The 25,315-nt window shown below is 36.7% G+C and overlaps 2 protein-coding genes across 2 annotated transcripts in view; both read right to left on the bottom strand.

The window, feature by feature from the left end:
* Window positions 1–403: 403 nt before the first annotated feature.
* Window positions 404–15,939, bottom strand: LOC117123948. Its single transcript, XM_033270081.1, has 7 exons — window positions 15,842–15,939; window positions 6,034–6,211; window positions 5,740–5,899; window positions 4,431–4,572; window positions 4,111–4,172; window positions 3,561–3,629; window positions 404–2,879 (listed from the first exon to the last, which is right to left on the bottom strand). The coding sequence occupies exons 1-7, from the start codon at window positions 15,846–15,848 to the stop codon at window positions 2,775–2,777; spliced, it is 723 nt and encodes a 240-aa protein (XP_033125972.1). The 5' UTR covers window positions 15,849–15,939; the 3' UTR covers window positions 404–2,774.
* A 5,390-nt stretch (window positions 15,940–21,329) lies between these two features.
* The window catches only part of LOC117123268 (major facilitator superfamily domain-containing protein 8-like), a 6,978-nt gene continuing 2,992 nt past the window's right edge, over window positions 21,330–25,315 (bottom strand). The window contains exons 3-8 of the mRNA XM_033269162.1: window positions 24,778–24,878; window positions 23,812–23,855; window positions 23,165–23,414; window positions 22,701–22,814; window positions 21,845–22,063; window positions 21,330–21,471 (exon numbers count right to left, since the gene is read on the bottom strand). Coding sequence (XP_033125053.1) covers window positions 21,353–21,471; window positions 21,845–22,063; window positions 22,701–22,814; window positions 23,165–23,414; window positions 23,812–23,855; window positions 24,778–24,878 — 847 coding nt within the window. The 3' untranslated portion in view covers window positions 21,330–21,352. The remainder of the gene's footprint in view (window positions 21,472–21,844; window positions 22,064–22,700; window positions 22,815–23,164; window positions 23,415–23,811; window positions 23,856–24,777; window positions 24,879–25,315) is intronic.

Below are 25,315 nucleotides of genomic sequence, written 5' to 3'. Positions count from 1 at the left end.
TGAATAATCCCAGCCAAACATATGTTGGTTGGTCCCGTGGCTCTACTTTTTCCAAGATCACAAAAAACCATTACTATCGGATGTTTCAAAATAGTATAAACACAACACCTGTCTCTTATACACATCTAGATGTGTATAAGAGACAGCCCCACTGGAAATAAGTCTTCTTCTAGACTTTCGTGGGCTGTCTTTGGTGTTCACACCGAATAAATCCAATCCAATCTATTTGTTTTCGCTACCGTCTTTATTCGAATACACACCGACTTCGAATAAATCCCCCCCCCCCCTTCAATAATTCCCTACTTTATGTAATGTTTTTGAACTTTTCTATTTAGGCATATGTGTAGAAGAATTACTTTAGACCTATATGATTTAACATAAAGAAGCAACTGTATACAAAACATTGTTTGAACAATAGATAGTTTTAATAAGATTACATCCATAATGACATATCAAATATTTACAAACACGTTAATGTTTTTTGTTTGGTTTTTTTTTTTTTTGTTTTTTTTTTATTTCTTCGTTTTTTATTTTGGCAACCTGAACGTTTTCTGTAAGAGAATCTATAGTACTCATTCTGGTAGTATCTATGTATATATTTTTTTCTTAATTTATATTGATGAATATAAAATTTGATACCAAATAGTATATAAAATTACCCCATTATGTTTTATATTTCCAAAACGTACATCGAAATGCATAGTCCAAAGGTATCAAAAAATTTAAAAATCTGTTTTTAAAAAGATCAATTAAAAAAATTAGTCAACTAGAATTGTTATATTTTAAAATTTGTATTAACATTTTGTACTGTAGCTAGCTGTTTTCTTTCCTAATTATTTAGGACATGCTTTCTTGTTGGGGATTTTGAAGGGGATTTCGGCGTCAGATCATGATAATATGTTACTTAAAGTCAACAACTTTGGTTTGAAATAACATTGAATTAATCTGTATTTTACCGTTCCATATAAATTGTTCATATATTCTTTAAATTAACATAAACTCCTCTGAGATTATTAGTATGGTTGACGCTTAGTTAATTCTCTGTATAATTCCTACGTTTGAAATAAATTTGTTATGAAGGAATACTAATTTACGTATGTTACGTACTAACATTATATTTTTAACGTTTAATATTTTTTCTTATTCTATGGCACAATATTTATATAATTATTACAATTAAAAATGATGCACACGGTTTGTAACCCGATTCATCATAGTGAAGATACATAGTACCGCGTGACGGTGCGTGCTGACACGCACAGAAACTGCAATTAACTATGGCGCACTATGCCGTCTGTTATGATCTGCAAATTGGTAAGGAACAGTAAGAATTGTACTTAATTGCCCGGTGTAGATTTTTCTTTGTTCGATTGTGTTTGTGATTGAGTTGAGATGGAAACACATAATCATGAGAATCATGAAATCTGCCTTGCAGTGCAGGTTTGTTTGCTTATGCAGATCTTTATATCGACATCGAGTGCAATTGCTGTCTCACGACTCTACGACAAACGCTATAATTAATGGTTGCATTTCAAACAGCTAGAAATCCGTCATTGCGTATGTGTAAAGCTCAAAATTTCAATTAAATTCTGTAGTACCGGTATTGTTAATGTGAATTTAAAAAATCAAAATATCAAAATTTCAGAAATGTAAAAATCTAAAACATTTAAAATGCTAATTAATAGTCAAAAACCTGCATATACATATACATATCTATACATATGTATATATATATGTATTGTCATAATTCTATTACTTCGTCACAAGAACGACAATAAGAAAGTGTTATTAGTCTACTTGTTAGGAGTGTGCGTTATTCTTCGCAGTGTGAACAAGGACTTTATGTGTACAGATAAAAGTCCTTAGTGTGAACGCATCTATTTGAAAGGCTGAACCTTAACTCGTTTGAGTGACATAAGTAGTAAAAATACCAAATACTTAAGAGTGATCCTCTTATATCACTAATGGCCATTCTTGTCAATTAATCTTCCTAAAGTATGGGACGCCAAAATGGAAACTTTCAAACACAGTCGATTGCCCTTTTGGCGTTCCATACCAAAAAACCAATGTTTGTGTCACATTATAAGACCGTAAGTTACTATTATTTTTATTATTAGGCCTGTTGAAGGTAAGGTGCCTGAAATGTCCAAGCTTGTTTTTGAATAATCCCAGCCAAACATATGTTGGTTGGTCCCGTGGCTCTACTTTTTCCAAGATCACAAAAAACCATTACTATCGGATGTTTCAAAATAGTATAAACACAACACATCTCATAGATTAGCAAATAACTGTGCAAAAAATGGCCCACGCTTGTGTTAATTGACGAACAATATTTACACGTACACCAAAAAAAGAAACAATAAACGTGGACAGTAGTAGAAGAGGTCTTATGTCGCGATACTTCTGCGCTTCAGCGATAGAAAAAGCCCTATGAGGCGATACATTGTGAAATAAGTGGACTTGTGTCATGATCTTGTGACATAAGACCCCTTATGTCGCGATATAGAAGAGTATTATGCCACGATACCTTGCTCTTCACGATACATTGCGATTTTAGAGGCCTTGTCGATATACTGATGCCTTGCGATATAAGAGAACTTATGTCACGATACGTTGCGATATAAGACGCCTTATGTTGCGATACATATTGCAATATAAGAAGCCTTATGCCACAATATTTTGCGAAATAAGCCGTCGCGAAACCTTGCGATAGAAGAGGCTTTTTTTTGCAAATACGCATTGGAAGTAGCGTCAAAGTGACATCTAGGCTCTATTTACATTTTAGACATAGCAGTTCCATCTAACCCCTCTAGCGTCTCTGTCGGCGTCATTAGTTTCAGGTAGCTATGGTTGGCCACGTGACTTGCCAAGAAAAGCACCTAAGGATCAGGTAAACGAAAGAATAAGAAAATTAGTTCATGTATCATAGTATTATGCATAATTATGCCTTACTTTATATATTTGACCATATCAATATGTTTTAATGAATGTCAATAAAGCAAATTTGAAAGTCATTGTCTATATTATAATTGTACAATATTATTAACACTTAGGGCCTATTATCTTTAAATAGTTTTTGAAGACTATCTTAGGAATGTTTAAATTTGTATGATCTATATATATATATATTATTTAAATATAATAAATATCAATATATAATCATACAAATTGAATGATTAGGCCTATAATATATTATTCAAGTAATGACTTTGCATATAAAACCGGACACTCATTGCTTCTCGCGTTCGTTATAACGCAACACCACGACGCGTGCGCGTAACTGATCGTTTTTAATGACGATACGTTTAGATTGCCACCGACAAATCAGCAGACGGCATCGCGTCGTAATGCTCACATAAAGCGGAGTTAGATTCGTCCTACTACGCAGCGTGTGCCCGGCTTATGCATACCGGTATAGGCTTTATCAAACTTTATAACCAATACTAAAAGTTAATGTTTATAATTTTATATTCTTCATTGTTATAAAATGTAGATGAAAGTTAACAGAATGCATACTGTAAATTTTGAAGATTTATTCAAAAATTACAAACACTACTCACGTGCGCGATAACGATAGCGTATGTACTGCATAAGCCACACATCAGGTTGTCGTTCCAGAGATCAATCGCCTACAAAAATAAAACATCCATCAATCCAATGAAACATAATTTAATTTAATTAATGAAAAAACATGCATATGCCTATTCAATGAGCAGTCTGCATATTTAAGTTGTTATCTTCATGTTAATATTCCATGCGTAATTTGCGTGATACCTGCACTTTTAACATGAGATTTATATATTCAATGAGTAATATGAATATTCAGCAGCAAATATGAATATTCAACGCTGAATTTGCATATTCAATTTTTAATATTATATGAACGTTTGTGTATAGGAAGGTTTAATCAGTATGTAAGATGTATGCATATTGAACGTATAATTCAAGTATTGATCTTGCAGTCACTACATTTAACAAGTGATTTGGATACAATAATGTACTACATATATTAATAATAATATAGGCCCATGCATTTGCAATAGGTCATATCCATTCCCATATTTAAATAAAATGTTGGCACTAAATAAAATTTATTATATATTAATTTACCGATTTGCAAAGTCTGGTACCATCTGTGGGGTCAGTGTCTTGGGCGAACCCCATCACCGGACCTGAAATACAACAATACACATATCAATGGCACTGTTAAATATTAATTATTCAGTTAATTTAATTAAATCCACCAACACTTTTTGTCAAACTGGGGGTTTTGTGGCGAAGATAATGATGATGTTGCTCTGTGGTGATGGACACCTCAGGTCGGTCGGAGATGTTTTGACTAATTGTGGAGAGTTGTTTACAGCGCTTCGTAACTAAAAGAAAGGCGCTATACAAGTAACAAGTAATTTAACCGTTAACAATCGACGTACCATACACGTTTAGATCAATGTTGATGATGTTTTTGTTGTCGTCACAGTAGAGTTTGAGCATCAAGACGGCAGCGGCGGCAAAGGTAGCGGTTGCAGCTACGACAAGCCATATCAAGAACATTAGAAATGTGGCACCAATCAACTGAAATTAGCAATTAATTAACAAATCATATATTATGACGTCATTGGAACGTGAAGTTTTAATTTTTCAAAAAATGACTATGCCTGTGGATAATTATATCTGAAATAATAATGTTCATAATAAAACAGGTACGTTAGTGATAGTGATGGTGATGATGAGCATGAAGATGTTGATTTTAATAATGATAAATATGATAATGACGACGATAGCGAGATAGATGACGTTATTGTGCTGAAATTTATGGCAATGATTAGCATCATCATAAAGTTTATATGACGATGTCAGGGAGGCTGAAGATAATGACAGTGGTGATGATTATGGCTATGATGGTAATGATGCATTACATCATACACTCATAGTTACTAACCGTCTCGCATCGTGCGGGACGATCCCGCATTTCAAAGTGATTTTGGATGAAACACGCATTTTGAAGAAACACATGCGTGATCATAAATTTGTCACGCGTTTAGCATAAGTCTATGAGTGATAACGAATTCAGGGGAAAATGTCTTTGAAATTAGAAGAAATTGGTTTTATTAAATATATAAAGAAGGTCATGCAATAGCTGGAGTGAATAGGGAGCTTAAAGTTTATATGACGATGTCAGTGAGGCTGAAGATAATGACAGTGGTGATGATTATGGCTATGATGGTAATGATGCATTACATCATACACTCATAGTTACTAACCGTCTCGCATCGTGCGGGACCATCCCGCATTTCAAAGTGATTTTGGATGAAACACGCATTTTGAAGAAACACATGCGTGATCATAAATTTGTCACGCGTTTAGCATAAGTCTATGAGTGATAACGAATTCAGGGGAAAATGTCTTTGAAATTAGAAGAAATTGGTTTTATTAAATATATAAAGAAGGTCATGCAATAGCTGGAGTCAATAGAGAGCTTTGGTTTTCTGGTTCGAGAATCAATTCAGCAGGGAAAATTTCTATTTTCCCACCATAACAACCAAGCCAACCAGCGGTCTTGCGCGTTCATTGTCACAACCAACCGTTGATGAAACTGGAATCGACCCACACCGGGGTTCCACCCCTAGAAACCCGGGGTCTGACCCCCCTCCAACTTAACTGGTGTAGTCACGCATTTAAAATCTCTCAGGTTGGTAACTATGTAAACTGATTGCACGGTATAATTATGCAATTCCCTACCACATCGGTCCAGAATAGTCCACAGCATTTCTTCCACTTGCCGATGCAGTACTTAAGTCGTGTCGGACCAGTCTCCAAGAAAGCGACAACAATACCAATTGCAACAAACACGGCCGTCACGATGATCAGGTAGAGTGTTCCTTTTTCGATATAATCAATGCTTAAATTGGGGAACAAAAGAAGCAATTTAAATAGAAATAATAATATATAAATTAGTTAATAATAATAGATAGGGCCTAATTGTATTAGGCCTATTAGACGAATAAATTGTTTCATGGCATCATGAACCCTCACATTTTACTCTCATCTTCTGTAAGTCTTGTGTCCGAAATATTGAACTTCTTTTGATAAACGTCCGCCGCATTCTGGATTTTAATTCCCAGTAAAATAGACGCAGCTACAAAAATAACTCCGGCTAGCAACGACAGGTACGGGATTCTCCGCAGGCACAGGCAAAAACGACCGCAATCAACTACAGGAGGCAATAAAGCGGTATTAGTAATACGTAGTAGATACCGGCACAGTATCGTAAATGCTCGAATAAGCGCCGTAGCGCTTATAAAATTGTTGGAGATTTCAGTGCGTCGGTTATAAAACGAAATATTGGCGTGGCGCTTTCTATGCCCGTTCCCATGTTAACTATCTCACGTATTCCCGTAGTTCAGTAGGCCTATCATAGGTCCTACGTCATCGTAAATAAACGTTTATAAAAAAGAATGTTTGGTTATTCATTTAAATACTGTATACATTGTATGAAAATCCTGTTTCTCAAAGGGTACACACAGGGTAACATACTCTCGATTTGAGAGCGGCGCTTAGCTATAGCGAAAAAAAAAAATTCAGGATTGGTGCGGCGCTTATTCGAGCATTTACGGTATGTATTAATTCAGTGGAATTTGCCAGATTATAAATAATATGAATAGTGCCAATGCAGGCTATTGATGTTATCCCAGCTTACTAAAACACTGTCCAGACTATCAAATTGTGTTTAACAATGCCTAAATATGGTATGATGATATCACATCTTGACCATATAAGGCACATAATAACTATATTTGGGCATACAACCGTTTTTTTTCTTTTTTTTTGTCCAAAAAAAAAAATGCGATAGTACTGTATAGACCGAGCATCAGTTGTGTCTTTTGGTGATATAAAAAATATCGTCAGTGGCCAAATATTGTTATTATTATTATTATTGAAATTATAATAACAACAATTATTAATAATATTATCATCAATGATATAAAAGGTGACCTCATATATTAATATCATTATATCATATAAAATATTTAATATTATTATTATTGATATTGTCATTGTTAATGTTGTTGTAAGCAAGGTAAAACACTATCCCATGACACGCCATGCTAGAACCAGTGCAGGGTTGCTATGAATAACAGTGGAGTGGCATGGCATCACTTAAAGTATTAACGACACGGTCAATCCGCTGTCTTAATTAAAGCAATGGATAGTAAAAGTTAAATTGATTGATAAGCAACTCGGTAATGAACATCGCAATAAACAACAGTGATAAAAGGTAGAATAGACGAGAACGCATTCTAAACACTGTTAATATAGCCTTTCGAAGTTTAAACAGTGCATAAAATTGTATATAATTTATTTAAGGCCTATATAATGTCCAATATTATTATTAGATACAAGTCATACCATTTATTATAGTACCGGTACCTATACTAAATAATAGGTATAGTCTTTTTAATATATTTTAAAATAAAATTAAATGTTATAATTGTTCATATATGTTTGTTTATTTAGGTAAATTATTATTATTCAACAAAACAGACGAAACATTAGTACTGCTTCTATTTAAAGAAGTTCGTAGTAATAATAATAATAATAATAATAATAATAATAATAATAACAATAATTCGGATTTGTAAAGTGCAAAATACATAGGTCTCTATGCGCTAGAAAAATTAAAATAAACTAAAGTATGTACAGTAAATATAAGTGGCCAACAGTTTGGTTTATGACTTATTGTGTTCTAACTAAATGATCTGGGTCTAATAAGGAATCATCCAATGTTAGGTAGATGTAAATATTCATATACAAATTAACTACCGTAATTCTAACCGGAACGTGTTATTCAATAGAATACGCGCATGTCCCGCGAACAGACAAGTTTTATTAAAGCGCACACTGCGTCGTACGACCCTCGGCTGCCGGATGCAACTCCGCTCTCTGTGAGCAATGTGAGCATTAAGCTCTATCCACACTATCAAATTTTCTTTGACAAAAAAATGTGACAAGCCCATATATAGTAATGCTATGCCTATATATGGTCATGGTGTGATGTCATCATGCCCATATATGGGCATATCACACTTTTTTGTCACACAAAATTTGATAGTGTAGACAGAGTTTTAGACGACGTCTATACTGATTGTCGGTGGTGGGCTGATCGTCATTAAAAATAATCCGTTGTGCGTGCGTGTTTACGTACTTTTGATTTGTTGGATTTTTGCAGCAATATTCAACAGGCTGGGCTAAGCGGAACGGTTTATTATACTCCTTTTTAGCTATCGATCATCCTAATGCGATTTAATTACAGTATTAAAATATATACAGAATAATCATTGACTCCATTAAATTAAATTTATTATAGGCTTATTGAAACCTTGTCAAATGACTCGCAAGCTCTGCCTAAAGGATGGCGAGCTCTTCCTAGACCCTTAGATACCTTCTTGGTTTTGAGGCATCTAGCACGGTTGCATTTTTTTCATTAGAAATGACTTTTTTGTATTAAACTTAGCGTCTACATATACTGAAAGTGTTTCGACTGTGTTTGCTGATAAAAGAAGAAAGTTACAAAAGACGGAAGCTTGCTCATTTTGATTAAAATTAAGAGCCCTTAATCAAATAGGACCTACGTGCAGTGAGTACATAATCAACATCTTCACTCTCACTCTCTGTCACGTGACAATAACTGAAAATCAGAGGAGAACTGCATACCAGATTGGCGCTCAATTAATTTTCTCACTGAAGGTATTCACCACAAATAATGCATAAATCGTTTTTCTCTATTTACATTATTAACATTAGTTCTGCTTGGTCTGTCGCTAACTGGAAAAGATAATCTTCTTTAATGTGTGAAGGGATGTATAGCCTACTGTATCGGGTTCATCATTTGTGTTGTCATCAGTGGAACTATTGACATTACGAACATCAATATTTCATTATTTACTTGTACATTCATTAATTTATATAACCATCATTTATCAGCGTCATCTTCACTATTTCCGTCACCATCACCATCTTATTATCTTCCTTATTATCATAATCTTCATTATCTTATTCCTCTTCATCTTCTTATCATCATCATATATTTCACACAATCTTCGGCATTGTCTATGCAACTTCTTCATCATCGTCATCTTTCTCATTATTATCTCTTCACAATCAATATCATTTTGATCATTAGCATTATCATCGTAATCTTTATTTTATTATCATCTTCGTCGTTATCGTTGTATCATTATCTTTATCATCTTCATAATCATCTTCATTTATAGCCATCTGAATGGTCTAGGGGTGATTATTTTATTTTATTTTTTCGTTGTAACGCTTAGTGACTTGATCTTGATCTTGAAATTCCTTTTCAGTCCTTCAACCAATCACAGATGAATATGCAGTGATACAAGTGTCGTCATGGTAACTCATCACAATATATTAATTATTTTCTCCATTTGCACCGTATTCAATACAAGCTGTATATTAACATCGAATAAAACATTTTTAAAAATTGCGTAATGATTATTATTATCTTCATTATTAATATTTAGTATCAAACTGGTGGTTTTCTGTAAACAAAATATAATCTAGACCCTAACCATTTTTTTCTATATTTGTATATAAACCTGTTTTCTACATCGTTTTGATATTCAGATCTAGGCCCTATTTTGTAGTTAGCCTAGAGGAGATAATGATAAAATAAGATTAAGGCAGCTCATTATTATAGCACTTGCTTTCAGATAATACATATATTCGATAAAATATCAGAATTGTTATGAATCCATGTGTCACTGTTTAAAATACATATGACAATACACAAGGTGATGTTATGGTAAAGAATGATTAATGGTGTGTTTATACAAAGTTCACTGTAGGCCTACAATATTCTATCCATCCATCTTCAGCCCATTTAGTAAAACACGATGATTCGTGTTCCGTTTGAATTCTATGTAGGTTGCATATACATTAATTACCTAGCCCTGGGCCATTTTCATCATCATATCAACGCTACCTCCATTACAATTCCTGAACTCAACAGTAGGTATGAATATTGATGAGTGTGATGGAGGCGCGGTACTTATTTGGCGTTTATCATTAACCCCATCAGTCCCTGGAGACCAGATCTTTGTTTACCAGGGTTATGTCTTAATTCAACGATAGTCATTGATTATTGCGTAGTTGGGATAAGTAGTAGAGCATATTGAATGATTAGTAGTGGCTTCATGCAACTACTGAAGCGTACAATATATTCGATGATCTACATATTATTAGCCGTATCTTAATGACTTTCTTACGTTTGTATTTTAATCGATGTGGTAGCGTCCAGAGTAAGTTTGATGATGAAGGGATTGAATCCTTATTATTATATATTATTTTATAGCAACGACAGCAATAGATAAAAAATACTGCGTAAACAACATTATAAGTCAGTGTGACGTCATCACTTTAATTTGTACTGAATTTTCTTATTCCCGACTGATCACTAATTCGACATAGTGCCTCGATTTTTGGCGTCTGGTGTGCAAAAAAGCATAGAGGTGAGGTAATTTTACTGCAGTACATCGCGATGAAATATAGTTGCAGACTTCATGAATTGTTTTTAGGAAATAATGGCTCCTTCAGCTTCTATTTCCTATAGGCCCAGTGTACTAAAAACCTAACTGTAATTGCTTAAAAGTGTACGTTGTTGATGAGTGACGATGCGGCTGATTACAGTGAGTAGGCCTATCATGACGATGCGTTTGATTAAAATGAATGACCATGGCGATGCGGCTGATTACGATGAGTAATCATGACGGTGCAGCTGATTGCAATGAGTGATCATGACGATACAGCTTACTGCAATGAGTGATCATGACGATGTGGCTGATAACGATGATTTATCATGACGGTGCAGCTGATTACAATGAGTGATGACGACGATGCGGTACAATGAGTGATCATGACTTTGCGGCTGATTACGATGCGTGATCATGACGGTGCAGCTGATTACAATGAATGATGACGACGATGCGGTACAATGAGTGATCATGACTTTGCGGCTGATTACGATGCGTGATCATGACGGTGCAGCTGATTACAATAAATGATGACGAAGATCCGGTACAATGAGTGATCATGACTACGATGCGGCTGATTACGATGGTGAGTGATCATGACGATGCGGCTGATTACGATGATAAGTGATCATGACGATGCGGCTGATTACAATGAGTGATCATGATGGTGCAGCTGATTACAATGAGTGATACACGACAATGCAGTACCATGATGAGTGATCATGACTATGCGGCTGATTACAATGAGTGATCATGACGATGCAGCTGATTACAGTGAGTGATCATGACGATGCGGTACGGTAAGTGGTCATGTCGATGCGGCTGATTACAATGAGTGATCATGACAATGGGGTACGATGAGTGACTTTTATTTCGGAAAATAAATACAGTATATTGCTGTACAATATTCTCCATAGCTCAAAATTACTTAAATGATTAAATCATGATAAAATAGACTTGCATAGGCTTCATGCCAACAAGGCCTCTATGGCGCTTCACATTTCCACCCGTCATCTAGATCAAACACATGGAACACATACTCAGATCTCTGGGGAGAATTCCATAATGTTGTAGCTGTAACCAGCGCATTTTGTGGTTGAAGCTACAAGGTACCCACGTGTACTCATGGGTGAAGAGAGACAACCGTAGGTATAGACATGTGAATGCGCAGCGAGGGATTGCACCTCCAACCCCCAAGGAAAAGCAGTGCCGCAACCAATGCACTAATATTAATTCCTAAACTGTGCAAAAATAACGAAATACTCTACTGACGCTTACAGCAGGCCTAATAGTGTAATTTTTAAAATAGTACCAGATTAAAATAGGCCTAAATGTATGGGGATCACGCACGTGAAACGTACCGTACTGAATCGAAATACAACACACCACACCATCACTGTGTTTGCGTTGCAGCGATTTGCAAGTTTCCTATAGGCTAACTGTAGCTTTCAATAATACTAGTGTTACCAGTTATTATATTTGTTATTTAAAGACCAATTGTCCTAATCCTGAGCATTTGGAATCATTAGAAATGTATCGATCTGATAATTGTGCGCTAAAATAAATATGGCTGGCAGTGGCGTTTGACATGAAAACCGTTTCCTCAACAACGCAGTAACGGGAGCCAAACAATGCATTTGTTCTTACGATTGAAACTGGAAATAATAAATCGATACAGACGCTGAATCGTCGAGTTTGAATTGAATATATCTGGTTATTTGTAATGCACTACGTTTGGAAAATTATGCATCATAAGGAAAATTAGATACTGAATGCTGGATTGTGATAGAGGAAGCAATATGAATGCAGCAACTCTGCTAGCTAAATGGGAGCAGCCGGAAATTTGAAGTAGATACTGTTAACATACTTTAACACTGGATGATGTGACAATGTTCACTCTCAGTTTTTAAATAATGAAATACCTTAAAATAATAATAATTATAATAATAATAATAATAATAATAATAATAATAATAATAATAATAATTTTTATTATCATCATTATTATTAGGCCCTATTATTATTTTATAATATTATTTTTTTTATTACAGTGATTAAGATATTCATTATTGTCAGAACAGTGTCATGAGATTTGTTTTCCTTATTACACGTGGGTGAAAAATCATAAAAGTACATGAAAATACAGATAAAGTTATCAAACACATAAAAATGTACATACAAAAACAATTGGTGAGTTAAATAATGACGATGATGATATTATGATGACGACGATAACGATCATTACATCATGATGATGACGGTGCTGATGATGCCAATAACAACAATAATTGACGACGATGAAGATAATAAAACGATCATAGCAACGACGATAGCTATATGATAATAACGACGACCAAGGTTTACGATGAAGACGATGCCCGGTTAGCGATGACGATGGTGACTAGATGACGATGTTGCCGATGATGACGGCAATGACCTTAATGATGAGTATCCATTGTTACATCAACTAAGATGCTGAAAATCGTAGTGCAAATCATTATTACTTCTAATATTGATATCTAATATAATCAGTAGATTCGGATACCGTAACGAGATATTCGAATCCTGTGGAATCATGTACCGTATCTATGTCAATTGTAATTGTGATATTGTCAATCTGTATTAGATTTCTTTCATAATGTGTTTTTAAATCACGAAGATACCAGGAATTTTCATTCACGTCTTCAACTACAAAACCAATATTATGCTTCCGCCTCGAAGAAAATAGTTCCAATGTTTAGTAATTAGTTGAGCTTAATTTTACTTAGGCAATGTTGATAGTTGATGATTATTCAAAGTTCAAAAGACGGTCAAGTTAGACATTGTCAATTAATTATGCTGAATCAACATTAAAGGGTTGACACATCCACGGCTGAGGTCAGCCCCGCTACAAATCATTTCAAACACACGTATAATCAAATTATCCTCAATCAAAAAGACCGAAAGAGCACACGCTATGGAAATTGTAATGTCTCCTAAGTTCGCCCAAGCCTGATCTAGTTATGACGTCATCAGTTAAACGCCCCTTTAACGTAAATTTTTGTTGCATATTCAGCCAATGCCTATGGACCAGGTAGTCGCATTAAAACGCGCTCGATGGTAAAAAGCTTGATTGTAATTGGTCGTTGTGCACCACGTCATTTAGACGCGCTCATACGCTTACAATTCTCAAACGTAGTTGGCTGTCGTGTAGCACGCAGCTTCATTCAGACGCTCTCACCATCATTTAGAAAGCCGAGGATAAGGGCTTGAAGTATGATTGAAAGATTTGCTGAGGTTGATTGCGGATAATGCTAGGTTATCTATACATAATGGCCACATTCTGAAGTAATTGAACCGATTTAGTCGCAAAGTATCTGTTAAATTCATTAGCTATGATTATACAGCAACGTGCGCATGAAATTATACCTCTCATTAATATTCATTGATATCAACATTGGTAGGTGATCACCGTTATCAGTAAAGAGTTCTCTGTCATATTATATTATTTGCACTGTGCATTTCGCGGCGTATTGAATGCGGACACAATATGCATTGACATTATTACTGGGCATATTGTACAGTAGAAGTATCGCTACAAGATTCATAGCCTATGCATGCCTTAACATAGGAATGCATTCCTTATTGGCCTGTGTAACTAAAATATACACAGTCTGTCTGTATTTGAATTGATTGAAATCTTTTTTTTTGTAAATATGTAAAAGAAAATGAAATTTATCGTAAAATTAATGGTTATAACAAATCCTTACCGTGTCTCGCTTTGAGTTATGAGGCTGGCCCCCTTTACGTTGAGACTGGACCCCCTTTAATCCACCAGTGGCGGAATAAAGCGGGCCCAGTCGGCCCGGGCCCCCTACATTCCTGGCCTGGATCCGTCACTCCCTATAGGCTGTAACATCCGTCCAATCTCACTATTGACAGATAGCGCGAAACTAAAGTAAGTAGGCCCAGTGGCGGGGACGGGGGGGGGGGCTTAAGCTCCCACCGGACAGGTCAAGCTCCCTCTTCCCCGCCGGACAGAACTCGTCGGGCAGTCAGACCATAAAACATATAAAAATAGGCCCACACCAAGCCAACATTTCTGTCGCAGTCTGAGAGTGCCATTTTCGGCCATCCAGAGGTTGATATTCTTTAAAAAAAATCTCATTTGGGAGGGGGAACCCCTCTCAACCCCTTCCTCCATCTCGAGCCTACGAGCTCAAGTCCCCTTGTCGGACAACTTAGCCCCCCCCCCCAGAAAATATATCCTAGAGCCGCCACTGAGTAGGCCTAATAACTAAAGTATAATGTGGAGTTAGGCCTACTGTACATGCTTACATGTAATACCGGTACCTAAACAAGTGTAATAGGCTCATAGTTAATATATTCGTGTATGTTTTTTATTATGTGTTTACTTACTTGTTTACTTGACGATGCCTGTGAGTCATCTTGTTTATCACTCGTAAAGTTAATTTACGACTGTATGATAAATGGGCCTATGGTATTATAATGCACCACAAACCAGTTGTGCCGTATTTCACTTTCCAATTACGATTTGCATTTGAAAATTGTTCAGATCCTTGAAAGGTTCGTGTTGCTTTGATAAAATGATTATTCACCAGGCAAATGCGATACGCAAGAAGCACAATGGTATACAAAATGAATATTATCCGTGCTGAAAGGCAATGACCATGTAGAGAGAAAGCCTTGCGTTATTGTCCGTGTCAGGTGAGAATGAAAAACGATAAATTTAATGCGAAACGTAATATTATGCAGGTCTTGGTGATGCGGTCCCAGAACATACACGAAAAGATGAACCAGAATTTCATTTCATTATAATTTTTTCTTATTAAAAATGCTAACTGATTGAAATACGTATAGAAACCCATAGAGGATTTAATCATTTTAACCATTAGACTCGTTAATCACAAATGGAGTTTAAAATACTAAAAATAAAAAGGAAGCCACTGCAATGGATCGCAAAACGTAGAATATTGACGCGCGAACAAAGAACATTAATGTCTGTAATATAAATACTTGTGTTGTAGAGTAATTGCTGCCTTAGTTAATCAAATTTCAAGATCATATACTAGGCCTGTTCTTAATCAACTAAACTAAAATAAATACATTTGTTGTTTAATTCTGAGTGCAAACATCGTTGCATAATAATTGAATGTAAACATACTACGTCAAACGCTGAAATGCAAAGTCGTAGCTGTTAAACCGAACTATAGGTCTTTTTAATGATAATTGATAGTCCTACATGTTAATTATTTAGTAATTATTACTAAAAAAATAATAGGCCTACTCACCTCCCATCTTTCTGTTGGTTACGTATATAGTCTGCGCAATGAATCCGGGTACCAACAGGTAATGGTAAGACGAGTGTAGAGACGCGGTTGTGCAGAGACGGTGCATATATTATACGCTTCGTTGAACACAACATCAAACAGAGCTAGCTTCCAGTGGTTCGCGCATAAACACTGTAATTATGAATCCCTGTTTATGGCAATCTCCTTATTGTAATGAAAATAATAATATAGAAATAGTATAGTAATACGAAAACCGCGCCCATTATGATCTCGTATGACGTTGAAACACAAATAATGCATTAGAAGTATCGACCGTGGAAAAAGTTAACCCATTACACTTGGTATTCTTAGTTTATATAAATATAAATATATGATATATGTTGTTTTTAACAATGTTTATAGCCTATTGCCTCATTATGTTAATTGTATTAAATTTATAAAGCGCAAAATACTAAATGTTTCTATGCGCTGTAAAACCAAATATAGAGATCTTTGGAAATGTGGAGGACTAAAAAAAAATATTATAAAGATAAAGTTCCAAGCAAGCCATCACCCAAACCACCGTATGGGAATATGATACGCCCTTGTCGCTAACCAGGATTGATTTAAGTGAACCCTGGTCAGTTACCAACCCTTCAAGACCTCTATTTCAAATGCACGAGCTTGGTTCGCTTTTTGAATTGGGCCTTAGGATGGAGAATTAGATTTACAAGAACGAATATTCAGCGAAGGCAAATGGAAATGCACAAATTCTGATAATCCATTCTTAGCAAAATGTTTTTTTTTACTCGAAAGACAAGGGCAAAGATGGCCTCTGAGTGAGGTTAATCTTTAAATGTCGCTCCTCTGTTAAATTATGAAATGAATACCCCGAAGTGCATTATTGCCAACATATAGATGTCAGTTTTCAAAATGTCAAATGCATGCGCCAGACGATCGATGAATAATGAGGGATGTGTTTACATCCCGCAAATCGAAACTTTATTTACAAATACAATTACTTTCCGGATAGGCCTAAATGCTAGTGGTTAGACACGGTATCAACAAAGAAAGTACGGTATATAAAGGTTGCTATAGTAACCGTTTATCTACACATGATATCGTTATACCTTTTATTTGATCTGATCTATGATATTTTATATTTATTCATACATTTAACCATTCATTTAGCTACTTTACAAATGTGTTATTATTCGTTTGGTCATAATTCATTCGTTTTGGTGGTGATGGTGATGCTGATTTGTCGTCAATCAAGAAACCGATCACCGCGTACAAGCGTTAGTTGGCGTCCTATACTAGCTGCGTAGAGCGTATCGTTTTTTTACGCTCTCAATGAGCGTTGTTGGCTCTCTTGTTCTATTTATACTCTTTGTTATAACCTATAACTGAGAGTGGCTTATGCATAATGCCTAATTAAATGCGTCTGCGTAATTAATCGTTTAATTGACCTGGGAAAATGATTTACCTATGTGCTAAGATGACTAGTGCAGCCATGATGTTATGATAATAAATAACAGGTATTGCTAGATTATGAATTAGATCATCCAGGGTTAGTGATGTTATACGTATGCTAATAAGACGAGATGAAGATGGGTGGGGGTGGGGGAAATGAAATGGGGAGGGGAAGATGATTAGGTGAGGGGACGCTAAGCTCGCAAAATAAGGTGATTTGAGGTAATTTATAACTACTTGAGCATGATTTTTTTCCGGGGGGCGAGTGAGTGGCGCAAGTATATTGCCCCCACCCCTCACCCCTAGATAGGCCACTGAATGTAAGAAGAGTGCATTATTATTAATAAAAGTACTGGGAAATGCTTACTACTTTCGACCCTCCGCCAAAGAGCCAAAGAGGCAGTAAGTTGAAACCTCCGGCGATTAAAATGGCGACGATGCTGACGGATGGTCGTGGAAGATGTACAGAAATTATCGTCATAAGAAATATAACAATAAGATGAATTCCAGTTACAGCATTGGTAGCTATATAATAATATTATTAAAATAATTTTATTCTGTTTATTCTTATGGTTACAACAATGTAGGCCTATTATAACGTTCATGTTTGTTTCAATGAGTAGCACGGCTATTAATTAGATTATTCATCGTAGTCCTATACTAACAGTGCAATGCTATATGTAGGTCCAGTATTATTTTCAATTTTTATTGATTTTTAAAATTATAACATGTAACAATTTTAACCAAGCAACATAAAATGGTATGTTAACGTTGTAAGTAGATATTGGCAGGGAACAGCATTAACGCAGTTGAGGAATATTGGCAACGTTTTGTAATTGTTAAAATTACGTATATTACACACAAAATAAAATTTTGAATACCAAACTACCATTATTATAACTTTTTGTTAGCTAGGAAAGACCAAATGGCGACTTTCATGTTTTAATTTTGACAGAAATATAGATTTTAATTTGGATGTGAATGTGTTTGTAATTTTGTGGATATACTAGTTTAACGCTATTCCTGTATGGGGGCGCTGTGACAGTTAACTGATTTGTTTTTGCTATAAGTGTACGATTTGTGAAAGTTATGTACGGAAGCACCTAAGTGCCATTCGACTTGACGACTTGTCAAGATAATTATGTTGTCAAGTCGACATAATATACATATCATGTCGACATGGCGAGATAGATTATCTTGACAAGTCGACATACTAAAAATGTTTTGTTGTCATGACAAGATAGGTTATCTTGACAAGTCGACATAATAAAAGTTGTATGTTGTCATGGTGAGATAAATTATCGTCAAGTCGAATGGCACTTAGGTGCTTCCGTAGTTATGTACTTTAGAACGATGGAATTAACTTTTTAATGTGTTTGTACTAAAATTAGAATCTAGCGCACACCTTAGTAACAAAGTCGGGCACATTCTGTTTCGTACGACGAATATATATCTTTGAGTGGTAGAAGACACGACACCATCTACTGATTGTCAGTTGCAGTCTAAATGAATCAGTAAAAACTATCCGTTGCGCACGTGCCGTGGCTTTTCGTTCTCCAGAGAATCGCGTTGGCCGACGACTGTTGAGTGAGGTGCCCGGCTTTAATCACAAAATTGAGCAGGGTGCCCTATAATATTGTTTCTTCGTCAACCAATAGTTGACGTCAACTCTTGATGCAAAGCACGGTTTTCATTTATTACCGGCATTAATTCAGACCGACTCAACAAGTGATTGTAATCTATATTTAGTACCGTCGTTATAAAGGTTGCATTTTAAATTGATATTACATCAGTGATTATGTATCCATTTACGTCTGATTCTCCACATGACACAATATATCTTCAAAGATGTGTACCTTCTTTTTCATAAGCCTTGTTTTCAACACCGACGTCCATATCATGGAAATTATCTTCTAAATCTTCAAAATGAGTCTTGTAGATTTGCCGCATTCCGTACGGAACGAAACGCTCGTACAGAATAGCAATCATAAAGATAGACACGATCAGTATCAGGCACATTATGCCGAACGACACGCGTGGACCATTTGCGTCGTAAGTCTGCGAGACAAATATCGGGCCGAGAATTCGGGCAACACTGGCTGCAGCCGTCAGCCATCCCATCATTTTACCCTGAAAAAAATAATTAAAAATGTCGTATTAATACCACTATAATAGGTAGGCCTAAATAGTTAAATAAGCTATTGTTGGAAAAAGAAATTTAGTTAACCCACGCCTCGCCCCACACCGACCCCGGCAGCAGCCAAAAAGTCACCAAAAATGTGATATTATTTAATCCGGCACTCACTACGTCGTACGGTCGGCCTACGAGTGAGCAAGTAAAGCCGGTTTTCCACTAGGCGAATTTATTCGCGCTTCGCAAAATGTCCGATAGGGATGTGAATGCGCATGCGCATGAACCGACGCTTCCGATTCGCGCGAATAAATTCGTCTAGTTAAAGCCCGGTTTCAATAGAATCGCTACACAGTCGCTACAGCGTTTTCACTGCAATCCTTACACTGTGATTTAACTGACCAATCAGCGTTGAAGCCAAATGAGAATCGCGTCGGCCGTCGGGCGCAGTAAGTGCCCGGATTTAGATAAGAAATTAAAATGGTTTTCATGGGGACACCATCATATCAGACCATGTAGGCCTACCCATAGTTACCAACCGCCTCGCATCGTGCGGGACGGTCCCGCACATTTCAAAGTGGTTTTGGATGAAACACGCATTTTGCAGAAACACATGCGTGATCAGAAATTTGTCACGCATTTAGCACAAGTCTATGTTTGATAACGGATTATTACGAATTCATAGGAAAATGTATTTAACATTAGAAGAAATTGGTGTTATTGAAATGAAAACGGTCATACAATAGTTTGAGTCATTAGAGCTTTCGATATCTCGTTCGAGAATCAATTTACCGAGAAAATTTCTCTTTCCCTACCAGTACAACCCAGCCAACTACACAATTAGTAGCATCTAGTAGTCGCGTGCGGTCTTGTGCGTTCCATTTATCACAACCAACCGTTGATTATGTAACTGGAACCTGGGCCTCAAGGGTTCCACCACTGACCCCAGGGGCCCTGCCCCCCCCCCCCACTCAACTGGTGTAGTTCATTTCAAATCTCTCAGGTTTTAAATACCATGACTAGCATCTCCATCACACTCGATTTACCTTCACCACCATCATCATCAACATAACCATCACAGAGGTAGCGCTAGCGGGGGGGGGGGGCCCCCCCGTCGGGGGGAGCTTCCCCCCCCCCCCCCAAACGTCGGGGAGAAAAGGCACAATTCGTCGGGGAGAAAAAAAAAATTATATGTATTTTCTACATATTAGTAGATTCTAAAATCGAATAAATAAGCCTTTGAAACCCCTAAATTGTTAAAATTTCCGAGGGCTTCGCCCCCTGGACCACTTTTAAGGCCTTTTAATCGAAGCTCTACCACGCCCACTTTGCTTTCGTCGGGAAAATCTGACCCCTCGTCGGTGAATCGGCCCCACCGTCGGGCAAATCCTGGCGCCACCCCTGAACCATCATAAACGCCACCATCACCATTTACCAACACCAAACCAACACCACTACAGCCAACCATTATCACCGGTAAATCTGATCAAAACCCTGTCCACACCGTATCAAATTTTCATTGACAAAAACCTGTTGTATGCCCATATGATGTGTCTATGGCAAAGATCTTATAAACACAAGATAGCGTTCTCCTGGATTTACACGTGCAAATTCTGTAATAAGGCATGAATGGCGCCCTCTTGCTAAATTGGAAACTTTTGACCCTTGACCGCTCTGATCTGACCATACAGTACACCGCCTGTGAACAGCAGAACTGGAACCATCTCAGATCCATGGCAACAGATAGGACGCCCTCTTCCAAAACTTATTACTTTTTCTCTTCGGTAATAGCGCATGAATGGCGCCCTCTTGCTAAATGGGAAACTTTTGACAACGGACATAGTATTAGCTTGATATAACCTATTGTAGTTTCCAGAACCTCATGTGACTTAGGTATCATACAATATCTTAGATTTGTAAGCAGGTACTTACGTATCATAAGCAGCAAATATAAACGTTGTAATGCAGAAAAGCAAACAGGTTACCAGTACGGCAACCCAATCTATTAAGTTCTCTTCAGAATCTATAGATGGTGTTAAGTCAGATTCTAAATTTTCAAAGAGAAAAAAGGGTAATTATAGACACCGGTACAGTACATACAACAATTATTTTATTGATTATTTAGGCACCGTGATTACCAATAATGAACTGTATGAATAGTAATTAAACTAAACTAAATAATTTAATAATTAAACTAAACTAAAAACACAAAAATAAAAATAAAGCTCACAGGGAACAGAGTTGGATTCATCGTGCGACGGTCGTACGACGCAGCAAGTGCCCGGCTAAATATTTCACAATATTGATAAATCATTCCACTGATTGAGAGGATCGTTGTTGAAAACTGTCGCGTCGCAGTCTCATGAAATTGCGTTGGCGGACTGCCGACGCCAGCGCAGAGTGCGTCAGCTTTTACTTACGATTTAATTCTTCCTCTTTCTTTGTTTCTCTACTTTCTTCGGCTTCTTCTGCATTTTGATTCAGAGGACAGTCTACGAATCGTAAGGCTAGGAGAATAACATTGAGAATGCCAAGGAAGGCACTCGAGTAAACTGGTGTCGTATACATGTTGAGGGTAAATTGAATGGCCTCCCACGTGACCCCTTCCTCGCCAATCTTGGTGAATGCAGTCTGTAACACTAGAAATATTTAAAAGATTACGAGAGTTTATACATGTATTTATATTTTCATTCATATCAAAAAATATATTTTTACAGTGCCAAAATGGCTAAACATATTAAGAATTTAATGTTTATTTAAGAAAGTAAGCCTATAATACATAGGCCTACTCCAAGTATTGAAATGCACGCCATCGTGTTTGGCATTCAATATATCTACAATTATTAGGCCTATGTCATCATGAGGAATGTTCAGGATCACACAAATGTTTACTAATGTTCAATTTCTGTTAGCAGTTTTCGATTTTATAACGACGGTAAGATCCCAGTACCGGTACGTAATGATGTCACGATTCTGCGCCCTTGGCAACGATAACTTCTGGTTGTCGTCTGAGGACGCAGTTGACTCGAACGTGGACGGTTGCTCAAATCGAAAACCCTTTAAATACTAAGACTGCTGACTGAATCAATTGAACAGTGAATGTGTATAAAGGCTATGTCTATAAACGACGTAAGTGTGTAGATGAGGATAATTAAATTTTTATTTTATTTCATTACTAATTTATCCAACAACTTTTACATAAAACATTGTTTTTTACACTAAAACATAATGACCTTATCATAGGCCACTGCTTATTTGTGATGAAATATAACTTACACGGCCCTGCGATGTAACCCACTGCGATGGCAGCACTTAGCGTGGCTACTGCCTTAGTGCGTTCAGTCATCGTCGTCGCAGCCGACACGTAGGTTCTACCTAAAGCAACATCACCTTCAAATAAAACAAAAATCAATCATGAAACTGAGTAGTGTCCCTTGCGCCTAATAATTTTATTTCTTTATAATTTATATGTAAATAATTCTCCGTAGAATCGCTTCGGCCGACGAGCGTCAAGCACAGTGATTGCTTTTCAGTCACATGGCTCTGGATTCAAACACTGACGACTATTAAAACAGCTCCGTCCTCTTTATTGGTGAGTGTATATGGAATGTGATTGATGACTTTGATGATGATGTTGATAATGGTCGGTAATAATGATGATAACGGTGATATCAATGTCAGATGATGATGATGAGATTGATAGTGATAGCAATTACGACAATCGCAGTTGATTGACCTACCTGCGCCAAGACCAACGAAAAATCGACCAATAACTACCATCGCCTTACCGCCATTAACATTACTCGGCACAGCAGCGTATGCGTAAATTATATTCCCTATGATGGTCAAAACTACTGATATTATCATTGCAATTTTGATGACTTTAAAACGATCTGCCCACCAGCCGAAGAAAAGAGCACCGATACACTGTGCCAGCCCAAACACCGCGATCGTCCAGCCGAGGAATTGCGTTCCTGACGACGAGTCGATCTACAAAGAAACCTAACATTGTTACCGTACACAAGAGAAAACAGTGACAGAAGGGAAACAAGATGAACAAAGAGTATCCAGGAGGGCGGCCGGGGACTTCCTCCCACCCCACCTTCCCCCACCTCTGCACGTAGGGGGATAAAAACAAAATTTGCCTTAGGAGTAAAAGATTATATAAAATTTCTACAGGTTGTGGACTCTGAAATCGGTTAAATACGGCAAGTCTTTCAAACCCATAAATTGTTGGAGTGTCTGGTGGCTGGACTGCCTCTGTCCCACTGAACTGCCATGCTGTGATGTGCATGTGGCGGTACATACATCATCAGATCCAATCAAATGTCATAAGAGAAAAAAAAGGAATGTAATGAAACAATCATGAAGAGCATTGTTAACTTACACTTTGTATATAAGGCCATATAGACGGCAAGACCAAGGAAAAGCCTGAAGGGAAAAAATAATATACAGTTTAAGCAACGACATTACAAACGACGGCGTAAACACGTTCATTGATCTAAAATTTATCATCACCTGATAAAGTAAAGTAAGCAAAATTAGTGACAATGTCAACAAAGTGAGAGGAGACATTTTAAGGGTGTCCCTGGAGGAGAGAACCAATTTTAAATCCAGCCTTTTTTACACCCATTTTTAAAGTATTCAAAAAGGTGATTCTCATTAACTGTTCCCGAGACCGTCATCATTATTGTCATCATCAGTGGCGGATCCAGGTATTGAAAATAGAGGAGGTCCAGGGAGGGATTTTCAGACAAATTGTCCACCCACGTACCTCAGTCCCACGAAGGTAAGAACATTTGTGGCTATGGCACTTCTAGATGCCGGTAGTGTGCCACTCTAAATGCCTGTTTATACTGCAACGATAACGACAACGGTAAAAAGCTAATAAGCAATTGTTCATATAGAAAATAAATGAAATGAGAGAAGTTTTTACGCGAGGACGATTCGATAACAATTCATCGTGTATACGATAACAACATATTTTCATTGTTACTACAGTACTACAATTTTAACTGTTTTCATGATTATGACGTCATCTGATTTGATTTGTCAAAATATTTAGTTATCATATACACGATAAATCATTATCGATTCGTCCTAGTGTAAAAAATCTTTTATTTCTTTTATTTTCTGTATGAACGATTGGTTTTTGGCTTTTTATCATTATCGTTATCGTTGAAAGTATAAACAGGCCTTAAGACTTAAGTTTGAATATAATCGTTTCTCTTCACTTTCCTAATAATTTTGGGGAAAAAATAAAAGGGGGGGGGGGGTGTGGGGACGACTTCTCCCGATTTTTGATATGCCACTGATTATTATTACGATTCATAATAGAAACGACTCCACATACCAGTACTTGAAAGGAACACAGTAAGATAAGTGATGTAGATAGACCGCCAACGTAAGTCGTATTCATCAGGTGTCTCTCCAGTTTCCGCCATCGTCATAGCCCTAATTTACATAAAACGAAATAATAGTATTCCACACATAGGCCTCAATTTGCGCGCGCGACGACGCGACGCTAGAACGGAACCACTCATGCGTGATCGTCCTACCATGCGTCATACGTTCTCTGCGTTCTAGATTCCACGCGACGAGCGAGGAGAGCTTAACGTTCTCGCATGCACAGATGAATTTTAAAGCCCCATTCCCGGCAAAATTTCACTAAAAATGACTTTTTTTTAGAAAATATGCATTTGCATTACACCAATTATTATAGATCATGGAAAAATATTGGCATGAATTTTAGTTTTACGCAAAAGAATAAAAAAAATGAGAAATACAGACTATTTCTCTTAAAATATTACCATTTTCTCCACGAATTCATCGTTACTAGGCAAATTCAGAGGTTGTAGATCGCATCCACTGGAATACTCTCGCTTTTATGT

This window comes from Anneissia japonica, unplaced genomic scaffold (assembly GCF_011630105.1).
Source record: "Anneissia japonica isolate Jap-2015-1 unplaced genomic scaffold, ASM1163010v1 scaffold288250_len396842_cov205, whole genome shotgun sequence".
In the NCBI taxonomy this organism is placed as follows: Eukaryota; Metazoa; Echinodermata; class Crinoidea; order Comatulida; family Comatulidae; genus Anneissia; species Anneissia japonica.
The sequence above is the reverse complement of the archived record's forward strand: the minus strand, read 5'-3'. Positions and strand labels throughout refer to the sequence as shown.